Source organism: Azolla caroliniana, unplaced genomic scaffold (assembly GCF_043228905.1).
Source record: "Azolla caroliniana isolate FFs.n. ecotype wild unplaced genomic scaffold, voAzoCaro1.0.p SCAF_14, whole genome shotgun sequence".
Taxonomy (NCBI): Eukaryota; Viridiplantae; Streptophyta; class Polypodiopsida; order Salviniales; family Salviniaceae; genus Azolla; species Azolla caroliniana.
The window spans coordinates 18114986-18141267 of NW_028230449.1; the positions used below are offsets into that span (position 1 = coordinate 18114986).

Consider the following 26282-nt stretch of genomic DNA (forward strand, 5'->3'; position numbering starts at 1 on the left):
AACCACTAGGCCAACTATATCACAGTGCTAGCTGGAGCACAACATCCGATGCTATCCTCAATACACCAAGGGAGCGATGCCAAACCATCAAAACCTTCACCATTGCATATGTGACAAAGCACTTATCCACATGAAATCATATGCCCTAAATTGGCAACAACCCCTATGATGGTAGAAAGTTACACCAAATAGTGGACATCATCAATGGGACTCAAAACCACAGCACCTCAAAGAATTATATGTAAGGTGTTTGATGTATTGAATTATGAAAGCAGACATATCAAGTTATTCATAGGTTATGAAATGGTTCAATAACAATGGCCTCATCAAGAACATGCCACCCTTTCAATATGTACGACTCCAAAATGATGAAACAAACAAGGTATTGGCAGCTCAATACCCAAAAGACACATATCACACCAAGGGAGCATCTCCCCAAATATGGCCTAGTACAAAGATCATTTTCTGAACTTAGTGGATTGATTCTACGACAGAGACCAGAGCACATGGAAATCTACATGTTTCATAGTGGTCCCGAAGTAACAGAGCAAATTAAACTTTCCTCCTAGAAACTAGCAATTGAGATAGGATGGGCCATTTGCATGCCTAGAGCCGAGGACATTTCCAAGTTATGTAAAGGAGATTGAAAGCAAAAAACGTTGTATTAGTGCTCAAATGACAAGCACATAAAAAAGATGCACACTACCATTCAACAAACAGGGTAGAACCACAATGCTAGCCAAATCTTATTCAATTTTCAAAAGCATAGGGAATGAATAAACCCTTTTATTAGCATGAGGAATGCAACAGCAATCTCACACTGTTGATTTCCACATGTACATGGACGATCCCATCATGAGATCATGGAGATCATTACTTGCTATGTCGTAATTGCAACAGGACACAAATATGTACTGGTTGAATTTCATCAGTCTCATTCCTCTGCATCAACCTGTTCCAGCTACAATGTCCAATCACTTCCACTCAACCCATTTTAGTTAATGCACTTCACGCTCACAAACCATCTCCAAGAACATGATTGCTTCCGGAAACCTCAAGGTCTTCTAGTACACAAGTAAATGCCAATGTCCATATTGGTGAAGCATACAAGTCATTGATAGCTGCTAATATGATGTTGGTCACCCACAAATATCGACCATGGTTAAAAACAAAATGGCCAACATACACAATGCGAAACAGTCAAGAGCTGGCAATATTATGAAGCATGCTGTTGAGTTAGGTAATTCTGCAAATAAACGCAAAGGAAGACAAAATGGATGGTTCATCCCATTGATTGACATGAAAAAATGTTAAATGTACATCCCCTCCACACAATTCTCGTTAGGAATACCTAAAGAAATATGCCCAATCAAATTTTCTCCCAATTATCTTGGCCTATTAATTGCAACACCACCACTGGGAGGTGAAAATAACAAAGGCAATGAGATTCCTATTCTGTTGATCATGGCAATTTTGAGGCAAGAAAGCATCTTAACCATATTATGGTTGTATGTAGTTTAAGGGTAGGGAGAGGGCAGATGGGAATTTATGCACATAACAAGATGAATAAACTTGATAGCATGATTTCGATAATGGTGAGAGAACATATACAAATATAATTCTGGATATAAACATTTGTACATGAAACAAACAAAAAGCTTGCTATATACAATTCCAAACCTTTTTTTTCTTGTATTTCCTCCTAGATGTTCAACAACCCAAACCATGGGAGTTACATAAGAATTTCTTTCACATATCTATATAAATATATGGTGTTACAAAACAGATCATATATCATGAATCCCAGAATGTTGCTGGGTCCTTGTTATACAGCGCACGGTTTCGGACTTCTAGATTCGCAATATGCCAATCAAGCATCCGAGCTAGAACGATTTTACAGATTAAAAGAGTACTCGGAAACATCCACCAACCACTTTCTTCCCTGTAAATCATTAAAAAACATAAGAAAACATTAGAAGAGAGACATTAGAAAACATCACTGGAAATCATAAAAACAATCTTACAATGATCTTGTAAATAACACCAGGACATCATATACGCCCGATACTTACGTGCTAAAATTCAAGCTACGTGTGGAGCCAGTACTTCCATTGGATGGTGATTGAAACTTATAATGGAACAATCCATAAAGCAAAGCGACGATCTGATAAAAATATAGCTTTTAAGTGTTCAGTTTGTTTTTTAGTTAGAACCAAAATTAGATACATTGATGGTGCTAGAACTGCTACTGGAAGGTGAGTGAAACTTGAATGGAGTAGATTTAAAAAGCAATGAATTTCTAGTTGAGAGAAAGATTGTGAAGGTAAATGTCAAAATTTAGGACCACCATGAGTGAGGGAATACTACAGAATTTTTATCATCCACAACAAGTAGAATAATGATAAATTAATAAGAGGGAAAGGGAGTAAAGGAAGACACACAATTATGATACTAAAGTTCTGTCTATATATCGTTCATAACATGTTCATCTTACAAACATGAGCATCTCACCCTCTATTTATATTTATGAGTGAGGATCCACCTCAGCAATGAGCTTTTACTCTTATACTACACTTATACTCTTATATTAACAATTTAACAGTATGTAAAACTCAATCAAAACTACAGTTTCCCTATAACAAAACCTGCTTTAACAAAAACATGAAAAACCGAGGCTAAAATTACCCACATTTTGCCCACATTTAAAAAAGATGTGGACACATCCATTTTCTAGCTTGGCCATTCTAAATACTCACAGAACAATTGTAAGCAAGTTACCATGTGGCATTCCCAGGTGGCAATTCATGAGTACTTTGAACAATTGAGAAAATTCCCTACAATAGTGAATTCATAGTTGAAGAAGACAAGTAGGTGTTTCCAACTATTGCCTTGAGCAAAACCATTTATTAGAAATGGAAACTCTTTTTCCTGACTTTGTGCTATTTGGCAATATAAAATGGATGAGGTCAAATCTGTATATCTGATTCTGTTCAGCCTTTTATCCTTGATAAACTCTTTTCCTTCATCTTCTTTAAGGTTACGATAATCGTAGACCACTATACCAAAACAACATTTAATGCTCTATCAAAACTGACATGAGTACATCTGAGATTGATGAGTAGCTCAACATGCTACGAACTCTCAACCATGTATACATGTATTTTTTGAGAGAGAGAAACAGCTTGTGTTTAGAGAGGGCTTTGTAAAACAGACAGACTATCTGGTTAATTGCAAAATATTTACCATTATATGTATTTCAAACTGTCATGTATGTCCAAGATACAGACAGTTAAAAGAAAGACTGCAAACTTACAGTATTTATGAGGGAAGTGGCATTCCATAGAGCATACATGCGAGCATGATCAGCAGAACTTTGAGGTCCATGACTAAAAAGAGCAAAAATCCCAGTGAAGAATGGTATCAACGATGCCAGTGGAAGAATGAGAAGAACTGTCAGAAATGCAAGGATAGATATTGAATAGAACTGGAGTAGTGTAAGTAATGTCAAGCTGAAATCTCCAAGTAGAAGAATTGAGATGATTAAACCAACAAAATCCTGAGAAAAAAAAACATAAATACATATAGTTAAATGTGCAACAGTGTTTCCATCCACAACCCACATGATGTGCAAGAAACAAACAACGATGGAAATTCTTAAACTACCTGATGACCAAAGGGACGAACATTACGCAGGATCAGTGATATTGGAAAGCAAATAACCTTCCTGCGAACTATAGAGTTCATTGTGGATCTGGTAATTATATCACCTCCCACCCTTCTATCAGGTAGGATGTCAGATCCTGAATCCTGATAAACTTCACCTAACAGAGGCTTATGGATATGACCATTATTCATTCTGCACAAAGACTCTCCGCATGAAATGTGCATTTTTCAAGGCAATAGTATGAAAGAAAGAAAAATGGAAATGTGACACACCTTTTCTTTCGAATAACAAAATCAAAGCTCTTATCTAGCGGGGAAGACGGTTGTAAAAAATCAGTCGCAGCATTGATCACAAGACCCAATTGAAAATAGCGTGATGTAGTTGGTTGAAACCAAGCAAGATCAACACAAACACCTTTAGATGAAAGTTGAGGGTTCGCATGTGTCCCTAACCAATCAACAATTGGCAATAATGTACTCCTCAGGCAATCAGGTCGTACAGTCCGGAGTTGTGCATTCAATCCTGCTACCATGCGATACCATATTGTTGCAGGGACTGCCTGTAAAAAACAATTAGGAACAAAACATCTTCGTTATTTAAATATTAGAATTGACATGTTTCCTTAATTCTAATGTCACACACATTAGACTCTAGGCTTAGAATTTGTGGTGTTGCTTAGTTGATAAACTAGTAACAGAGAATTCATCTCTATACCAGTCGTTGAGCTTAGAATTTACTTCACAAATTGTGAGCATTTACATGTATGATATCATACCCACTTCTCTTGTGACTAGAATTTTATGCACACCAACACTCACATTGAACTTATGCAGTATTTCTCCAGCTTTAACCTTTTGTGCCAAGCTTGTTTCAGCAATATACACTTTCTAATCTTGTTTAAGTATAGAAATGTACTAATAAGTGTAGCCTTAAGTTACTTGAATATTGTAATTATCATTCTAGACATGTGATTGTAAATTATTACAAGTCTACAGAATTAATAAGTTACAGACTCAACATTGCTTCAACAGATATTAATAAGTGCTCCGGTAAGTTTAATTTATGCTAACCTGACCCAAAACACTCGTGAGAAGGTTATCGCTGTGAAGATAATAGGGAGCCATGTAGCTACCATTTCCTCCAAAAATAATGGAAAGGGGAAGCCTTTGTAACAAACGAGGAGGTAGATCAGGCCTCTTCTCATCACCACCAAGGAAAAAATCAATATAAGCCAACATTAAATCAGGTGTCGCAGCAACCTGAGGCACAGGAATCTCATTGATCACAGTAGGAAAAACTGTTTATCAGCAGACTCTATTTTTTATAAGATACTTACCTTGAGACCCTCATATAAAGCTCGTGAACGGCATGATCTTAAGCAAGAGTGGTCATATCCTGATCTAACATACTCTCTTAGTTGCTGAACCTTTTTCTTACGGCACCATTGTTTCCATATATATGCTAGTGGATACGAAACAACTGCCAAAATTCCATGTATAGATCCCTCCCACCATTGATAAGCAGCCTGTGAGTTTATCTCATCCACAAATCGGTTGAAAGCATCCTCATATCTGTAAACAGTGTGAATTGAGGCATTAAACGATCAACCAAGAAATTGGAAACCTCAGAGAAAAGTATAATGCCTTGTGAGTCAATATAATGAGTCGCAACAGTAGAGAAAGATACACACATGAGCTCCATAATCTGTTTGGGGGGTGTATGTGACATATGCCATGGTTCTGAGAAGGAGTTGCTTCCCAGAAAATAGAGCCTATGTACATGATTCTGGGATTCTTCCACCCTTGTGGTTTCTAAAACCTACGGAAGAAATCAAATTTATGGATTTTAGGTGCCAGTGACATATTTATTTGGGTTAAACATCAGCACAAAATATACCTCATTTAAGGATTCCAGAAATGGAAGTGAATGATCAATATGTGCTCCATGATGGATTGGTGCGCGACCTGAAAAGTCATCTGTTCCTATAAATTTGACTCTAGCAAGGCTTATAACCAACGCCAACAGAACCAATAAGCCAATGAGGAAAAACCCAAAAATCCATGGGCCTCCAAATGTGTGTATCAATTCTTGCAGTGGTGTATAGCAATTGGGCATTCTGTATTTGTCAGAAATGCATTTGTAAGGACATTTAGCAAAAGTTACTCCCCCTGTCAAATTTTTAACAGCAAAGTATAAGTTCTTGATTTTCTGGATAAACAAGTTGAAGTCTTACAAAATTTATACTTAAACCATCTTTATGACACACTACAGCACTAAGTTGAGTAATAAGAAGTGATAAAGCTTTAGATATGTTTCATAATATGATATCTTGTGCTACCTGGAAAACCATTTAAAAAATCCAAGTTATAATACATGAAGACAAATATTTATAAAGAGCGCTAGATTATGTAATTATACTTAATAAAAGATCCAAACGCTTTGCAGGTTTAGCTAAGTTGTGAATTAGAAGCAAAGATATATAAACATCTTTTAAAGAGTCAAATTGGCTTAAAAAAATGAACAAGAGATTAAATCTTAAAATGTCACCTCATCTTTGAGAACAAACAGCATAAATATAAGTTGCTGGTAGAGTCTCCATCAAGGGCAGACCCAAGATGGGGAGGTCTCCAAAGTGAGGAAGCAACTTCGCTGTCAGGTAAATAATGGCCTTTATGTACCAATGAAAAGGGCAAAGGAATTGTGGATGAACGTGGCCTACATGCACAATAAATTGCTATTGCCCAATCTTTTGTAACCCCTTTCTGGCGTTGTGGTCGAGACGCTACTTGCTCTTGTACGACTCATAGAATGGAAGTGAGAGATAGACATAAAGCTTTCATAGCGATTCATTGTTGATAAGACATGCAATCTTTATTTTATGGGTAAAAGTCCATTGCAAACATGCGTAATATTCACTCGAGAAAGAAGAAAGAAAGAAAGATATATTATCGTCTTTTAAGAGGCCAAAATGGCCTATAAGACCAAACAAGAGATTAGATTGTCAGTGTTGTCTCATCTTTGAGAACAACAAATCAAAATAAATAAATATTACTAAGTAAAAATAATAATAAGATAAAATGAGACTAAAGAATCTTGTTATCAATGCATGTAAGATTCTCAAGTCAGAAATATTGTAACTTTTGTCTTCGAAAGATCTCTCTAACATATGTTGATCTAGAATGGAGATGTCTCCAACACGAGGGATTACTAAGTAAAAATAATAATAAGATAAAATGAGACTAAAGAATCTTGTTATCAATGCATGTAAGATTCTCAAGTCAGAAATATTGTAACTTTTGTCTTCGAAAGATCTCTCTAACATATGTTGATCTAGAATGGAGATGTCTCCAACACGAGGGATTACTAAGTAATAATAATAATAAGATAAAATGAGACTAAAGAATCTTGTTATCAATGCATGTAAGATTCTCAAGTCAGAAATATTGTAATTTTGTCTTCGAAAGATCTCTCTAACATATGTTGATCTAGAATAGAGATGTCTCCAACGCGAGGGAAGCATCTACCATGGAAGGAAATAATGGCCTTATGTGTCAATGACAAGGGTCATGAGATTTTGATCCATGGGGTTGGGGCCTACGCGCACGAAAAATTGCAATTCTATTGTAACCCCTTTGTTATGTCTAGATCGGGAGCCCATTTGCGTAGCCCTTGATTGACTTGTAGCATGAGTAGGATTGATGGTACTAAAGAAAGTTGTGATTGTTCTTTGTTGATTAGCTTATGTGACTGTATTGTTATCCCTCAACAACTTTTCCATGTGTCTCTTGAGTTGTAGCAAGAAAAGTCCTAAGCACTGTTGGTTCTCAGATTCCATTACCTTGCATAGTGAACCAAAGCGTTGTTTAAAGAGGCAATAGTATCTCGCTCTTATTTCATAAAAAACACTACAGTGACAAACGTAGTGTTCTTCAGATTCCTCTCCCCAATGACACAATTGACAAATTCTTTCTTCTAGAAGTATTCATGCACATCTGCCTACCTCAATCTCTAACTGAAGTGATGAAAGCTGCCCTATCACACTACGCAATGCACAGGATAGATGTATGTCTATATAAGATGGCCTGATGATGAATCAACCCTCTAAAGTGTGTAACGAAAAGAGAGAGTCAGGGTACAAAAAGATCAATGGAAGTGCTTCCATCTATCTCAATTTGTGGCCCAACATAGTGATGTCATGACTCATTAACCCATATGAGCACACAACTAAAATGGTATAATATCCAGGTACTAAGATAGGTCCCAACTTTGTGATGAGAGACATTTTGGAAAATGTATATTGCAGTAAGTTAAGTCACATTTAGACTGTTGATTTCCAGAGGTAAGCAAGAAAACACTGGTTTATGGTGAGTTACCCAATCAATTGACTTTGATAAAACCATCTGAAAATGGGATAGGATTGGCCAAAATTAGTCATACATGAGGAGGAATCTGTTTCTTTGTTGTAGATTGATATCTTCTTGATAAAAAAAAAATAGAGGAAAGAAACAAACAAGGTACATCTTTCAGATCTCAACAGGAAAACACCTACTTGCAAGCGGAAGCATAAGAACTTCTGAATACTAGCTCTTCAAGCTCTAAAATTACAATTTCAAAACTGAACCAAGACTTGAAAATGCTCGAAATACATTAACTCTAATGATAAAACATAGAAGTGTAAATAGGAAAAGGAATGACAACAAACCACGAACATAGGTGAAATATGCTCGTTGTGGCAGCATTTGCAGCAAGCATGGTTTGCAAAGCATGTCATCAGAACCTTCCTCATCCTTGTAGGTGCCCACTGGACATTCCTATAATTCCATAAAAGAGAAAGCTTAAACTTGAGTGATTTCATAGTGTTATAAATAATAGATCATTCATGCAAAAGCAAAAGAAATAAAACCAAATATTTTCCCTATCTGAATTTATTTGGGTATATTTACTGCTAAATCCACAGCCACTTTATTCATTTTGCAAATAATACCTTGCAAAATACACCAAATAGACCGGGAGGGCAATCTTTCCCTGTCAATGTCCCATTTTCTCCAGTCATAGCATCATCATTTCCAGTTCCTCCACTATCATATACAAGAAAACAATTTAACATTCCTCGTGCTGAAAAAATATTCTCGTATAACAAAATTTACCGAACTTTTACAAAATTAGTTCAACTTTGCATTCCAGACAACATTTCCATTGTGTTGGAAAGAAAGAAAGATATATTAACGTCTTTTAAGAGGCCAAAATGGCCTATAAGACCAAACAAGAGATTACAACTTAAGTGTTGTCTCGTCTTTGAGAACAACAAATCAAAATAAAATAAATATTACTGCGCAAATATAAAAGTAAATAAGATAAAAAGAGACGAGGGAAACTGGTTTTCGGCAGTTGTGAGGTTCTCAAGTTAGATGTACTATAACTTCTGTCTTCGAAATATCTCTATCCAAAATGGAAAGGTCTCCGAAGCGAGGGAAGAACATGCGATGGCGAGAGATAATGTCTTTTATCTGTCAATGACAAGGGTGTTGAGGTTGTGGTCCATGGAGCCAGGGCCTACATACACAACAAATTGCTATTGCCCGATCAATTGTAACCCCTTTGTTATGTCCTAGTCGGGAGCCCATTTGTGTATCCCTTGATTGACTTGTAGTATTAGTGGGAATGATGGGGCTAAAGAAAGTTGTGATTGTTCTTTGTGGCTATATTCTTCAACAACTTTTCCCGATGTCTCTTCAGCTCTAGCAAGAAAAGTCCTAGGCACCGTTGGTCCTCATATTCCATTACCTTGCGTAGCGGTCCAAAGCCTTGTTTAAAGAGGCAATGGTATCTCCCTCTGATTTCATAAAAGACACTACAGTGACAAACATAGTGTCCTTGATGACACAATTGGCAAATTCTGTATTCTAGAGGTATTCATGTATATCTCTGCCTACCTCAATTTGTAACTGACGTGATGAAGTTTGTGGCTGCCCTATCACACTGTGCAGCGCGTAGGATAGATGTATGTCCATATAAGGTGGCTTGATGATGAAATCCACCCTCTGATGTGTGTAAGAAGTGTGTCTTATAGTGGGCCATCTTCGTACCAAGTGATATTTTGGGGCTGATCCATGTTATCTTGTTTTCCAAGTTAATAATATCAGTTCGGATCACTCTATTCTTTTCCACTTTGGTAATATTTAGATGGGGACAGTCCAAGCTTTATTGGAACAGGGGTAGTGCATCTATACTCATGCCATGTGACTCGAACCATTGCTGCATTTCAGCATACCAACAATGAATGTCTCCATTTTTAGCCAGTTGTCTTGAAGACATAAGTGCCAACCTTGGGTACCTTCATTTAGGGAGCTCCCAAAGACGTTGGATAAATGTCACTGATCAGAATAATGCCTCGGTGATTATAGGTGCTGCTCCCATCTCTGCCCGGATTATATCGTGGGGCACCGATGCTTTGCTCCTTATCATGCGGGCAATCATTGACACTAAAGGTCTCTCTAAATCTTTCCAATGATTCACCTTGTTAAGACTTGGTTCCCATGTTTCTACTGCATAGAGAAGAGTTGGTGCGACAAGTGTATCAAATAACCACAACTTAGTTCGTGGCTCTTGGAACTGCAAATGTGCACATTGTCTCTCGAAGGAAATTTATATTGACATCTAGATTTTGCTTATGCTAGATTGAAAGAAAGAAGGAAAGAACAAAACCAAGTGAATATATCTTCTGTGAAGTATGTGCATTTCTTACTCACCAAAAGACAAATGAATGACTTACATGAAATTCGTACATTCTTCCTGCCGGACCTACACTACATTCTTATATTCTTTCCACAGGCATGTGCAAACAGCCCTGCGATACCTGCCATGCAGGAGCAGCATTTCAATGCATGGGGAACAGGAACAGTGCGGTTTCTATAACTGAGTCATCTAGACAACACACAAAAACAGTTGAAATGGTTGTTGCATCAATGCTTAGGTTAACAGTTACATTGCTGATTCATGTCAACGGTGGCATGGCTTCACTAGTTGTAACCCATTTTGATGGAATGGACAGAGTGGTTCTTGTTCCATGGGATTACCCTAAGTGTACTTTCCCAGTGGAATCTAAGGTAAATTTATCTAGAAGTGAAGTTTATACAGATTCTATATTGCCACACTGAACTATACTTTTTGTTGCTGGAGACCTTCCCAAACTGAGATGGTAAAGAGCATTTTGTGGAAAAGAAAAAGGTCTTATCTGTATTACTCCAAAAAAGGAAAGAGCGTTGGACGATCAATGTTTATGAGGGAACTCGCTTGCAACTAAATGGCTGTGTAAAACCATTGATCATCCCGACAACATTTATAAGCTGATAAAAAAAACAGTTCACTATCGGAAAAAATATCTTCTCCTTTTGCACGATGGGTGGGTGATATGAGAAGAAAATTCATGTGAATGATCTGGACCAATTGTAACATTTTTCCATAAAGCATATGTACAGGATTCCAGAGGAATCATTCTAAAAATATTGCGGGTGTATACTTGTTTGCAGAAAGTTAGCACAAATTCCAGAAAACTCTCAAGAAACTTTAATATGATTATTGATAGCATATGATTCAGAACTCTTGTCAAGTACACAATGCTTTCTCCATTTCCCATGCTTTCAGGTTTTCATCACTTTATGCCCTCTCAAAAACAAGAAAATTAACACAAGAATTCCAGAAAACTCTCAAAAAACTTTATGATTATTGATAGCATGATTCAGAACTCTTGTCACGTACACAATGGAATGCTCTGTCCATTTCCCATCCTTTCAGGTCTTCCTCTAAATTTTATGTGCACTCTAAAACATATATAAACATTTTTAGCAACTGAGTAATTACCCAACCTTACCTCAAAGCAATTGAGCCTTTGATACTTGCAATAGGGATAAAATCATCTCCAACTGCAATATTTGACCAATGGAAATGTATTCGCCCTCCACCCCCACCACCACCACCACCTGAACTGACATGGCCACCAGCCGTTGAAAGAAGGGAGTCATTCCCCAAATTAAGAGTTTGTAGGAAAAACAAAAGGCTCCCACCAGAGCCTCCACCAGCACCTCCTTCCTTAGAATCATTGTCTAAATAATAGGTTTGGCCATCAGAAGTCACCGCGCCAAAAATATCAAGCACAGATAAAGCATGCTCCATGGATCCAATCACTGCAACGTATACAAAAAAACACATATTGAACGTGAATAGAAGATAACCATCAAGAAAAGCTTAAAATGGTGTATGTTAAATTAGGATAAAGAAAAACATTTATACCTATCACGCCACCACCAACAGTGAATTTGTCTGAAGATAAATTGCCGCTTCCACTGCCAAGTTCACATGGTAATGCGGTGCTTCCATATTTTTTCCCACCGTTGGCCCAACTTCCATTAAAATATCCTTTCCCACCTTTCCCTCCATGTCCAGCACCACCTGATGCACCTATTTCTGACAAACCCCCTTTCCCAATGCCACTCCTGCAACCTGCATCATCTCTATGTGAGAAATCTTATCACACAGTATTCCTGTGCATGTGATCAACAGGATCAATCAAAATATCACCTCGTCCAGAAGCTGTTATTAATCCTCCAGCTTTTATTGTTACTGTCCGAGCCCTATGTATATGGACAATGCTTCCCCTAATCACTCCATCAACAATTACATCTTCCACGCGACAAATCTGGTCAAACCAGTAAACATAGTATTATAGAGGTAGTGTGGAACTTTAGAGAGATGGAAGTATAATAAGTTGAATTAGTTCAATTACCTGAAGAGTAAATGGCAAAGATGTGTTTAGATTGCAATCTTCAGGAGGTTGAGTAATCTCAACAGGGCAAGTTGGACTATCACAATAGAGGGGTGCTACCCTGCCAGTAAATTTAAAATAATAAGGGATGATAGATAAAGAGGCTTACAGTGATGACTTTTTACTCACTCCTTTTTAGAGTTAACTTGATCCAATGGAGCCTGCAAAACAGCTTTTTGACCAATCTACACATCAAATTAGCATCAATGAGAATTTATGATCGTCATGTAAGGACTAGGAAATTAATAGCAGTTATTTCAGATGTATGTTCTTGGAGTTAGCATAGTCATTGATTATGGCTAAGAACAGGATAGATGCATTGTAGAACTGCAGCCATGTTATAATTATAACATAATACTCGATAAGACTGAAAAAAGTATTAGGAATTCATGCAAATTTCCCTTAGGAGGGATGCATATTGTACTAGTCATTCAGGATTCTGGCTTCCTCTGGAAGCAGTCGACTTTCCTTCAACACAAATTAAGAATTCGGAAAAGATTTTACCAGCTAGAAAACCTTACTACTTAATACAGGAGACCATTTAATATTTTATTTGTTACATAGCCAAAGTTGATAGCAATTTGAGTTGATAAACACAAGAATAACTAATAGCTTACGTTCACATTGTAAAACAGTGAGACAAAGAGTCGCTGTGCTATTATCATATCTCCCTGCCCCTTCAGTCTGAAAAAACCTTGTCCATGAATACCAAGGTTGGAGTTTGAAGTTATTATAGACCCTCTCTGCACATGAAAGATTTCATAAATACAAATGATTTGATTGTTTATTTTTTGAAGACGGAGATTCAGATAATGCAGGTGTAACCACAGGGTTTCTTTCAAGGGGCGGAAGAAATTGCATCAATCCATGGAGAGATCACATACAATCATAGATTCCATTCAGAAAGAGAGAACATACTGTTAGTAGTATGAAGTTACTCGCATCAATTGTTGAAGTTGCAACCATGACTCCCCCACCACCATCAATACGCAATGTTGAGTTCCACATTCGCAATACTTTGACAGAGAGCCTTAGTGCACCATAAACCTAAACTTTCGTGACCTTAGATTAACAAAACTCCACACTATCCAAATTTATTTACCCCCCTTCCTGAAACTGAAGTGTCACCTCACCTTTACTGTTGAGTCAAGCAACTCCACCTCATCAGCAACCAACTCAAATTCTGAGAAGGGATAATGAGCCAACCCAGAACTGAGTGTCCCGTGGCACTTCAAACTTATGTGTCCTCGTACCTGACACAGAAGATTGCATATTAAGCATGGGAGAAAATTTACACATGTTCTAAAAGCATAATTTCCGGGCTTGCTCACCTGGACTCTGCTCCAAAGCAAAGGTATGGCAACCTTCGCATAATTTTCTACATAAACATTCTCCCAGAGAGGATATGTGGGGAACTCCATCAATAATGTGTCAGTTTGTGTTGATCTGTTGCTGTTGCTTACTATCAAGGTTTGCTCTACCAGATCAAACAGTGTTCCTGCTGCCCCTGCATTTTCTGGGCAGCCTAAGCTATCACCTCCTACATGAGCAAATATCCAATAGTATTGAAACGTTTCCATGAATGAAGGGAGTTAGAGCCCGAAACGGCAGATAAAAGATACTTGGTTTCAAAATGAATGCCTAGATGACTCAGAAGGTCATGTCTTCAGAGAAGTTTCAGGCAGGCAGGTTACAATGCACATCAGGAGCAATCTTCTTATCAGCCCATCGATGAGCAGCGGAGGGCATAGCACTTAAATAAATAATCTCCCAGAATGAAATGACCGTAAGTATAGGTTAATAATGTATTTAAACTGGACAGAACTATTATAAGCCCTTGAAACTGCCTTTTAAATAATAAGGATGGACTATGTTTCTACATTGCATGTGTACTCTCTCTACTTTTATAGAGATATTAAAAGATTTCATCGATATTCAAATCCAAGAAAAGCCTGTCTGTTCATGCAACTGTTTTCTATGAAAGAAATTAAATCATTATTAATGGTTTGTTTGTGAGCAGCTGGAATAGGTAAATGAGACACATTGTAAGAATTTGTTTCAGAACCAGCAGCAGAAAAAAAAAGTAAGAAATAAATATTAATGTCTTTTTAAGAGGCCAAAATGGTCTATAAGACCAAACCAGAGATTACATGTTAAAATGTTGTGTCCTCTTCAAGAACAAATCAAAATAAATGTAACTAAGTAAAAAACTAAATATTATAAAACGTGATAAAGAATCTCAATATTGATACACTTAAGATTCTCAAGTCAGATAGTCTGCAAGAAAGATATAGTAAAGTCTACAAGATGGTGACCTATGACATAAATCAGAAGAACAAGAAGCCGTATTATCAAATAACAAAAGAAATAAATGGTGTAGATAATAAATATGTGAGTGAAAGAAATCTATACATACATATATACATGATACATCTATATACACATATACCTGTATATAACATCTCGAAAAGACCATAACAGCCTATGACACCTAACAAACGCCTATGTTACAACTGAGAGACACTGAGACTAACACTTTGTAAAGACCTACCATGAACAGAAATGGTTATGCCATCTTGTTCAGTGCTTTTGATTCCAACTCTTCCACCACCACCACCAGCCCAACCAGTACCTCCTGATGCACTGATCTCACCTGTTCCATTTCTGCAGAGTCAAGTGGCCCAGTGAAATTGTAAACAAGTAAATAACTATCCCACATTTAGTACTTTTATATGAGATCCATTACTCTCTATTAGATATGCTCAACGATTTTAGGGATATATTACACTGGCTATACATAGTTTTGAGTTTCACATGGCAATCTGAAAAACTAGTTTTATGTTTCACTTTCTTTTTGTCTTTCGTCTCATTTTCCATACTTGATACCCATTGCTCTTAAGCATTCAATATTTATTAAGCTTCATTTCAATAGAAGGATTTGGCTTATCTCATTTACATCACTCATCTGCCAAATAATTATTCAACCAAGAGCAATCGTTATAGAGCTTCAGTTCATAACAAGTGAGTGCGCAAAATGAGAGTTTAACATGAGCTTAAATTTTAGTAATGTGTAGTCCCAGCATTTGAGCAAGCACATGACCACTCCAAGAGTTCAGTTTTATATGTGTTGATGGTCACATAGAGACAAAAGACGGTATTTGAATATTAGTGTGAGGGAAAACTCTGAAATACCCAAGGTTTTCTTTTTTTCTCCAAATGCCAGAAAATCTTTGCATATTTAATACAAGGGAAAACACTAACTACCCATTCCTTTTCCTTTTATTTCCCTAATATTTCCCTAAATGTCCCTGGTCAACCCCTGAAGGAGAGAAAATGGTAATAAATTCACAACATAATTGCTCAAACAGTGCATATGGATCAAAAAAGGGAGTGAATGGACCATGTACTTTCTCAAATAGCAAATATAATTGCCAAGAGGAGAGGTGGTTAACTGAGGCATTCAAAGAAATAATGAAAACTTAGCGGGCGATTGGGTAAATAAAGGTATTTCAAAGTTTTTCTCTTACGAGAATATAAGCAGAACAACTTACAAGAAAGAGGCTTGAATTTGGATGCTTCCACCAGAACCACCCCCACCAATGACATCTCCATAGCCTCCATCAGCTAGGATTGTACCATTCAGATTCAACCATGTACTCGAGATAAATACTCTTCCACCACCTCCACCTCCAAGATTCTCCTCTCTACTTGTTGTTCCGCCTTGGCTGCCATAGCTCCATGGAGCTGAGAGAGAAGACCATGAATACACATCACCACCCCAAGCATCCTCTTGATCCTTACTATCACCTTTCACACAAAATGCACCCCTTCCACCATATCCCCCTCCTGCACCATCAAATCCAAGAGGCGTCCCACTTGTTTGTGAAGGAGGAGACCCCCCTAGAGCTGTAGTGTTCATAGAAGATCCTTCTGCCAGTTGCACATTCCTTGCATCTACTATGATTGTTCCGGCCACAATAGAAGAGTCACTTTCCATATAAACATCTCTTGATATATTGATCTCAATGACACAACCTCGATATGGACAAGAGATCGAAACGTTTGATGCTAAGATAAGACTACCTTTGCCCTTAATATATGAATCATCTTTAAAGTATATGCTTTCATCAAGTTCACATACACTGTCCAAGGATCCAGATCCTCCCAAATCTTCTTCGCACGAAAGTGTTGTGTTTGAAACTCTCCATAGTGACACAGGATAAACATCGTGGGAATTTGATGCTCCTTCATAGATACTACTAGTTTGAAAGAATACATCATGATCATTTGATGCTTTTTCATCTCTACTACTTTGAATGAGGATGCCATGGGCTGTCCAGTTTCGGTAGTGTGCACTTGAACATATTTGAAGAAGTGCGAAAAACCAAGGCAAACCAGCCAAGCAAAGCAAAGCCATGTTTTGGTATCGGATGCATTACAACATACGAGGGTGAACCCAGATTCCTAGAAGACAAGACATATAATATATTCCAAAATAACAAAAATGGTAGCCCAATAAACCCTACTACAACCTCACAATCTATGTAGCATGGTATAATAGAACATCTTCCATCATAAGATTTTCCTGCTTTATCTTGATCAGCTTTTGCTTTATCTACAAGCTTTTTCTTCTTCGAAAAACTTCACCTGCATGTGAGTTAAAAGATACTTATTAGGAGCTATGGTAAGAAATGTTGAAATTTCGAAACCCATTTCAGTTCTCAACAAAAATCCAAAGACTGGAGAAAAAGAAAACTTAAAGAAATGAAAAATCTTGGAAATAACCAACGATGTACAAAATATTTGACTATTGATATCAGATTATTTGCAGTGATCAGAAACAAAGTCAAAGATCTAAAACCTTGGAGTTCGCGATTACAAGGGCCATTTTGGCTTCAAATCAAGCCTAAAGTTTTCCAAATGTCGAAAAAATAATGAAACTCAAGGAAATTTCCGTGGCTGCAAAAACTTGCTGATAAAAACTTTTGATATGTATTAATTCATCTAGAATAAAATACAAGATTTGAGTAAAAATGATTTGAGGGTTCATATTCAAATTCAGGATCTGATTGGTAATTGAAGCTTACAAAAACTAATTCTATATATATACACTATTCAATTCGTTCGCTTTTCCAGATAATTTGTCCACCATTGTAGCATACATCCTCGATGTTGATTTCGCATATAGATTATTTAACGTAAATAAAAATGTGAAAAAAGGGGTGCATATCAGGCTTTATATATTCAAAAATACAAAACTTCGTGTATAAAAGTAAAACAAAACCTCTATCAAAACTCAATCTTACGTGAACAATCAACCTTCACTTTGATATAAAAAAACAAAGAAAAGGGATTCGATCTCTTATAGCTTCTGGCATGAATAAATGAAATAAATAGATAATAGACTTCATGGCAAGAAAGCTCAAAAAAGAAGACAGAGAATCTACATAAATCAATCGATCAACACATAATAAAAAGGAAAGAACGAATCTGAGTCATATACTTTACGAACCAGAAAGATGCATAGAGGAAAGATTCAAGATCCATAGCAACCTAATATATCAAATATATTCCATCAATTCTCTTATATAGATAGATAGATGTAATTTTCAAAAAATAAATGCTCTGTTTGATAATAATAATAATAATAATAACAAATAAGGATTCAATGGTAAAGAGAAAAGGCACCTGAAGAAGAAATGGTTTTTTATGATGTATTCTCTGAGCTCTGAGGGTAGCAGAAGAAGAGTGAAGAAGGAACTTCGGGTTTTGATTTATCTTTGAGATGGGTACAAGAAAAGCGTGTGTGTGTGTGTGTGTGTGAGAGAGAGAGAGAGAGAAGGAGAGAGAGAGAGAGAGAGAATTCTATCTGCAAAAGAAAAATAACAGAATAAAACCCCGAAACATAAGAGCTTCTTCTCTTCTCTCTCTCTCTGTCTCTCTCTGTCTCTCTCTGTCTTGTCTGGTCTTTCTTCTCTCTCTCAGAGAGAGACTTTTCTCGCCATACTTTTTGGGCTTCTTCCCCCTGCTCTGCAGGCTGCCCCTCCCCTGTTCTCACATACATACATACATACATGTACATATACAGTATACATACATACATACATACATGTATGTATGTATGTATGTATGTATGTATGTATGTATGTATGTGTTATGTACATGAATGACATGGGTTTTAGTATACATACATACATATGTATGTGTGTGTATGTATGTATGTATGTATGTGTTATGTACATGAATGACATGGGTTTTAGTATGCATACATACATATATACATACATTTTACATACATACATATGTATGTGTGTGTGTATGTGTTATGTACATGAATGACATGGGTTTTAGTATACATACATACATACATACATACATACATACATACATACATACATACATACATACATACATGAATGACATGGGTTTTAGTATGTATGTATGTATGTGTGTGTGTACATGTGACATAGGTTTTGTGTTTTTCTGTCTTGTCTGCAGAGCAGGAGCTCCTCCTCTCCTCTCTCTCCATTGCCTCCTCCTCCTCCTCCTTTCAAACATGCATACATACACATACATATACACATACACATACACGTACATACTTGCACATGCGCCTACATACATACCTTCCACATCACCCATCGCTTGTGCTCGTGTGGCTCCTGGCTCCTTGCTCGTGCCAGTGCCATGTGTCTCGTGGCTCCTTGCTCGTGTCAGGTGTCTCCGGCTTGTGCTTCGTGCTTTGCCATCCATGTTCATGCTCATCCTTTTCCCCCTTATGCCACGTGTCTCGTGGCTCCTTGCTCGTATTGGGTGTCTCTGGCTCGTGCTTCTTGCTTCGTGCTTTGCCATCCATGTTCGTGCTCATCCTTTTTCCCCCGTGCTCGTGCTTGTGTTCGCACTCATGTTATACCCCCTATCCCCTTTTTAATTCATGATTGTGCTCGTTATTTTCCACCTAATCATGCTCATATTCGCATTCAGGTTATTTTCCCTCTATTCATGCTTGTGTTTGCTTTCATGTTGTTTTCCCCTTGTTCGTGTTCGTGTTCGTGCTCGTGCTCTTGTATTCATGCTAATGCTCATGTTCATGTTTGTATTTACCTTCGTATCTGTGTTATTTTCCTCTTCTTTGTGTTGGCATTTGAGGTATATATGCCCTTGATCGCATTCCTATCATTGCTATTTTACCCTTGTTCTTGTTCAACGTTCACATTCTTGTTCGTGTTCACTTTCATGTTCACATTCACAAGTGGCGATATATATTGCCTACTGAAACATGCAAGAGAATTATTGAGTTTAGTTTTGCGACACTTGGCAACCTTTGTCAACTTTAGTTCTACGCATGAAAATGATCACATCACGTGCAACTTGAAAGAGTAAAAAACAATTGACTGAATGAACTGTTGACCTTTAACTTGTAATATTATGATCGATTTCATGCCAAAACACGGTATCACGCATATTGCTTATAACCTGAAACTTGGAAGAGTCAAAAAAGATCAAGGTTGTGACACATGAGCAACTTGAATTCTAAAATAGTGCAATCACATTGGATTCATCCATGCACTTGAAGTTACACATGTTTCTTACTTGGGACTCAAAAGGCCATGATTTTGTTGGGTTTAAATTTGTGCCTAAGTGTGGCTATCAAGTTGATCATGAGGTCTTCATGCAAAGTAAGCGTATATAATATTATTTACCTAGAACTTGGAAGAGTATGAGCTTAACTTGAAGCAAAGGACTCAAGGGATAATGCTTAATTGGAGGCAAATGATTTCGTGAAGCGATTTATCGTGTCGAAGTGTGTACATATTGTTGAGTTATAATTGATAATAAAAATTGGATTATATTACCTTTTAACCCTCCAAAAGAGCAAGATATCATTTGAGCAAGAGATATGATATGTAATGAAGAATCACAAAGAAAATAGTCACGCTAAAGGATGACATTGCACTTGTATGTCATGATTGTCTTGAAACATTCTAGAAACAACTACATATATGAAGAAGACGTTGTGGCGATAGATAACCTCAATATATTTTCATGGGCCATGACGTTGTCTTCATCACCACATTGATCGAATTCTCGATAACACTTTACCATTTATATGAGACAAATATTATGTTGCGCAAAACTATTATAAGAAAACAAGAAGATACACAACGAAAACTATGCACGGTACACCACAAAAAATTGAACGTGGAAAACCGTCAACGAAATAAAACAACACGAGACCTAGTGCAAATATGATTCACTATCAATGTATAAACTGGTACACCAAATATCTACTCTAAACAAGTTAGCGCACTATGTAAAGAGGAATGTAAAATTTCTTGTAACAGCTTAAACCCAACTAACGAAATACAAAAACAACCACCAAAGACTCAGAAAACGTTGTTGGTGATGGAGGCACTGATGCTGAAATGTCAACATTCAATTGTGTACACAAGAATGTTGATGGAGCAGGCCAAGAAGGAGAGTATGAGCTCTCCAAAAAACAGTTTTCTCATCAACAAAAAAATGGTCGTTCCCCCCCTTCCTTTATCTCGCTTTCAAAAAGTGAGTATAGATGCGTACATACATCTAAATGTGACACCTTTCACATTGTATTAAAAAATAAAAACATCTAAGCATCTGGGGGCCATCCACACACCCAAACAATGTGCCCAAAAATGCTAACATACACAACAACCCTACCTCAACTAATGAAGCAACAATTCAACTTTCAATTCAATATATATTTTGACTCCATGTCTTATCATGTACCATCTTCAATTATTGCAATCCTGAATTTTTTACCATTCTCGATGCAAGCATCTCTTTGCAAGTGTTGCTTGTGGAATGCTCTCTATCATCTACCCACAAGAGAAATCGATGGATAAGTGGAAAACGTTAGTTAGACTTTCAAACAATGTTTGTGATGCCTCGTCAATAATCAACTAGAAGAATTAAGTTGATTGATACCCTTAGAAGAATTTGTTTACAATAGAATTTTCCATGTTTTTTATGGGTCAACCATAACTCTTTGTTAAATTTTGTGCTCGCCTAGATAGTTCTTCATTGCTCTAGGATATGATTCAATGAATCCTACAACTAAGACTTGGCTCAAGAAGCTTTGCATGCTCCGATATTATACCTAACAACACCGTTTTCACATCCATCTTTTGTTAATCAACATTGACAAAGTGCCCCACCTTTTATTGATGGTTGTTTGGGTCTTGTAACCAGAAGTGTTGACATTTATTTAAACTTTGTAACAAGCATGACTCTATGCATTTGTTCCCTATTGGTTTATTTGATGTTGTTTTCTTCATTGGAGCTTACATTGTCTAATTGTTTTCTTCTGGTGTTTCGTATATATTTGTAGAAACACAACATGGTGAATACCTTTCTACAATGAGTACCTCCACCATCAATTAAGATTGATGATCACGAGGAAATTGAAATCGAGGAAAAATGGACTCCAAGTTCCCATACATCATTTGTACTATTTTTATCAATTGGGAAGGTTATTCTCATCGGCACCATACTTGCCCAAAACATATAGAGAATATTGCAACGATCTTGATAAAGTTGTGTGCTTCCATCGCTATTTTCTAGATATCCCTAGATTGAGAAGATTTATGCTTGATATCACGTTATGTCAACAAGGGAATAATATGATGAATCATGATCATACATGTTTATACTCGTATGTATGAAGATGGTCATCTATGGATGCAATTTCAGAAAGTAATGTTTGAATTGGAAACTTCCTAGATACATATCACATATCTTTGCTATTAAGTACTTGTTGTGCGCTTCACGTCTCACTCATTGGCAACAATGATATCAACGTTGCAACCAAGGATACAAACCTATGTGGAAGAGACGAATACAAAAGAGAAACCTATAACCTAAACGTTGTGGTGACACGTATGAAAAGGGCCAATACATTGGGAAATACTATGAAGGTTAGTTTTTGTGTCTTTTTTGTCTTCTTCCTCGCTCTCGTGATATAGGCTACAATTTCTCTCTCTTTCTCTTTATCTCCACCGATAAGGGGGAGTATATTGATGTATGCATTATTTTCATGTAGAGATTGTTTTACTACAGGGAATCAAATCCCTTACCATGAAAGATTCACATACAAGATGATATGTTTATTTCATACCATTGGTCATTACCATGAAGGATTCACATACAAGATTATATGTTTTTTCATACCATTGGTCAAAATCTTGTGAATGATTAAATATATATATATATCTCTCTCTCACACACACACTCTCTTATCGTAATTACCTAAGTTGTTAACACTTCAAGCACTATGTCTTGGGTTCGAAACCCAATTATCTCACCTCTTTATTAGTTTATAGATACCTCTAATTTCACTAGATGCCACTGCGGAATGTAGGGGTTGAACCCATGATCACCTTGTCTCCATTGGGCAACCTTACTAACTAAGCTCGCTTGCTCTCTCTCTCATCGTAAGTAGCTTACCCTAGTGGTAAGTTGTTAACACTGTAAGCACTACATCTTGGGTTCGAAACCCAATTATCTTAATTCATTAGATGCCACTAGGGAATGTAGGGGTTGAACCCATTACCACCTAGTCTCTGTCGGTCAACCTTACCAACTGAGCTACATCCATCTGGGCTCTCTCTCTCTCTCTGAGCAAGCCATTGGGTGCGTACAATGCCCATGTGGGCTATCCAATTGCTTCACTAGCACTATTGGTGTAAAAGAAGGTTGCCCCCTATCACCGACTCTTTTTGGGATCTACATTGATGAGATAACGGATTTTATTGCTCATAAGGAAGGCAACGGAGTAGTTCTTGAGGGTACACAAGTTCGTATCATGCTAGATGACATAGTTTTGGTCTCTGAGTCCGAACACGACCTACAAAGGCACCTTAATGCCTTAGATGACTTTTGCACACAACGAGGATTGGTAGTGAACGTAGGGAAAACTAAAGTCCTTATCTTCCACACATCGGCTCAAATTAGAAGTAAATGTCACCTAACCATCTCCCATAGCCTAGTTGAGGTAGTTGGATCATATGTATATCTTGGAGTTACTTTTAGTGCCCTCTCAGGTAAATTTTCTATGACATGGGTAGAGAAGGATAGTCTTATGAGAGGACATGCATCCCTCTAACTCTTAGAGAAACAATGCCACCATGCATACTTTCAAGAGCCACAGACTAAGGGGTGGCTCGTCAACTCATTAGTGACCCCCTCCCTCATGTATGCATTAGTGGTTTGGGCTCCAGGGCTACCATCTTTCATGTGCACGCAATTAGAGAGACCATTGGCGATGATGTTATCACGCCAACTCCGAAGCAAATCAACAGTACCATATGAAGCAAATCAACAGTACCATATGACATTGTAGTCCGATGTTAGTAGAAGCACTTTTTCAACTTGTAGTCTTTATTCATAGGATACATAGCCAACCACATGATAGGATATCTCATCAAGCTTTTGAGGCATCTCGATCTCTATATGAGTCCGGTCATACTAGCTCATGGTATGGCATGATGATGAGTTGGCTTCTTGCAAACGGTCTAGACATTAGTAATCTACCTTCCCTTAGGTACAACCACGCAATTGATAACACTTTAATCTCTCATGAGGACTGTAATAAAGTAATACGCCAAGAAATATGGCAAATTTACACTCGGTATAAATGGATCACCATATTAGAGCCACTCTCGTCTAAAATGTTGTACTATAAGGAACACTTCATACACTTCTCTAAGTTAGGTTTTATTACACAACCAAAATATCTAGATGCATTCTTACCAAATGCATTAAGGGTTGCCATTGAACAACTTAGAATATCATCTCACTAACTTGAGATTGAGAATGGTCGTACTAATGGAGTCCCTAAAGAGGAAAAGATATGTATATTACATCACCTAGAGATAGAGGATGAATGCCACTTTACATGCAAATGTCCAACTTACACTGAGATAAGGGCAAAATACTGAGACATACTTGGTCTCCCTCCCACCCTCCCCAAACTATTAGATACTCTAGATATAAAGAAATTAGGTAGATATAGCTTAGAGTTAAAACAACATAGAGAGAATATACTACAAAATGTTGACAATAAAGTTTCTAATATTCACCAACATGTAACAAATGAAGTTTTTCAGGGACAGGGAAGACGACGAATGTGGACACACCTGCACCACTCGGTCTCTTCCTTGATGAAGCAGAAAACCAAAGAAGAACCAAACGCCCTCAGATGCCGAGTTTCAAAGCAACTCAGTGTGGTGTAGAAACAATTAAGAAAATAAGGGAACGTGAGCTACATCGCCTGGAAGCCATGGTTGGGGTACCCTCTACATCGGGACCACAGGTCACACCCACATTGAAACCCTTTGACCTCCCACTTCTTTTTGAGAGGCTTGGATGGAAATGAACCTAGGCCTAGTACAAAGTCATTTACTTTATCGAATTTGTTACACCATAACATGTTTTGTACAAATACTTTCGATGATTGGGTAGATGCCCTATTGTACACCAATTGTGTCATGGGCCAAATTTTGGCCTTAGAATATATATATATTGCGTTGTGAGTTCGAAACCCAACTTCCTCACCTCTCTATTATAGATGCCACTGTGGAATGTAGGGGTTGAACCCATGACCACCTGGTCTCCATTGGGCAACCTTACCAACTAAGCTACATCCATCTGGGGTCTCTCTCTCTCTCTCTCTCTCTCGTTTTCACGAGATTAGTGTCGAACACATTAATCTAAACCTCAAAGTGATCCTCTTGTATTGGTGGTGCATACCAACGACTCTCTCTCTCTCTCTCTCTCTCTCTCTCTCTCTCTCTCTCTCGTTTTCACGAGATTAGTGTCGAACACATTAATCTAAACCTCAAAGTGATCCTCTTGTATTGGTGGTGCATACCAACGAGTCGTAGTGTACTTTGGTCACTTACGTGTGCTTTTGTGCCCCATTAACTAGATTATGTACGCATCTAAGGGGAAAATATTGAGCAAAACCTAGATCAATATCAAATAACTTCCTTAGAGTCAATCCCCTAAGGGGAAACTACACCTACCTCAACAACTTTGTGTAGTTATAAAACTTACACAAACGCTAATATCCCTTAATATGGAGAGGGAGAAGCAAATGATAATACTTTCATCGAGACTAACAAATGTCATTTCTTAAAGTGCGCAAGTTAATAAGTCAATCCCATGATTGAATGTTATTAGGACAAATGTGACCACGTATAGTGTTTCAAAGAAATCCATGGGGGTTTATGAACCTCTCATGGATGTAGCATGTGTGGTTGGATTTGGGCTCATCTTCAATGATCAAGTAGAAGTATGGTTCCGGTCCTCAGGGATGAAATGTAAAATGGCTTCACATGCATGCAGCATATAAGGAGAAATTCTTGACCATCTTTGCAATACAAGGAACTACAATGGAACCCCATACACCAATTATTTGCACCCAAGCAAGAGGTGGACGAGACAATAGAAGACTTTATTAGGTGTATAAAAAGCTTACACACTAGATGTTAGCCTAGTGACATAATGTCTAATGAAAAACTAGTGAATCGATTAATCAACAAGCTATAAGGCCACACCTAGAAAAGCTTGAAGTTAGCCTAGTTTTGCAAGTCATCCTTGGAAGGTTGTATGGTAATCATTACCTTCAAAGATTCTATGATTAGACTCCAAACAACTGCTTGAGCCACTATTATCCCAAGAGAGACGATAGTTCCCACACACCCACCAATAGCTTCTCAAAGGAGAGTAGAACTCTCAATAGGGTATGTAGTATGT

General features: G+C 37.4%; 1 protein-coding gene across 1 annotated transcript; it reads right to left on the bottom strand.

Moving 5' to 3' along the window:
- Window positions 1-1563: 1563 nt before the first annotated feature.
- Window positions 1564-17132, bottom strand: LOC147855695 (ephrin type-B receptor). The gene is made up of 22 exons (XM_087330582.1): window positions 16037-17132; window positions 15037-15149; window positions 13817-14025; window positions 13619-13738; window positions 13404-13532; window positions 13103-13228; window positions 12615-12670; window positions 12447-12546; window positions 12242-12359; window positions 11954-12163; window positions 11535-11847; window positions 8649-8742; window positions 8367-8475; window positions 5561-5832; window positions 5355-5482; window positions 5001-5235; window positions 4735-4923; window positions 3937-4223; window positions 3664-3856; window positions 3314-3556; window positions 2073-2164; window positions 1564-1942 (listed from the first exon to the last, which is right to left on the bottom strand). Exons 1-22 carry the CDS (start codon window positions 16900-16902, stop codon window positions 1795-1797), a joined length of 4350 nt encoding a protein of 1449 aa, XP_087186708.1. The 5' UTR covers window positions 16903-17132; the 3' UTR covers window positions 1564-1794.
- Between the last annotated feature and the right edge of the window lie 9150 nt (window positions 17133-26282).

Coding starts and splice junctions, on each gene's coding strand:
- LOC147855695 (XM_087330582.1), bottom strand. CDS start 16,902: ATGGCTTTGCTTTGCTTGGCTGGTTTGCCTTGGTTTTTCGCACTTCTT. Junction 12,671..13,102: donor CACTGTTTTACAATGTGAAC/GTAAGCTATTAG, acceptor TTTGATGTGTAG/ATTGGTCAAAAAGCTGTTTT. Junction 12,164..12,241: donor AATAACAGCTTCTGGACGAG/GTGATATTTTGA, acceptor GAGATGATGCAG/GTTGCAGGAGTGGCATTGGG.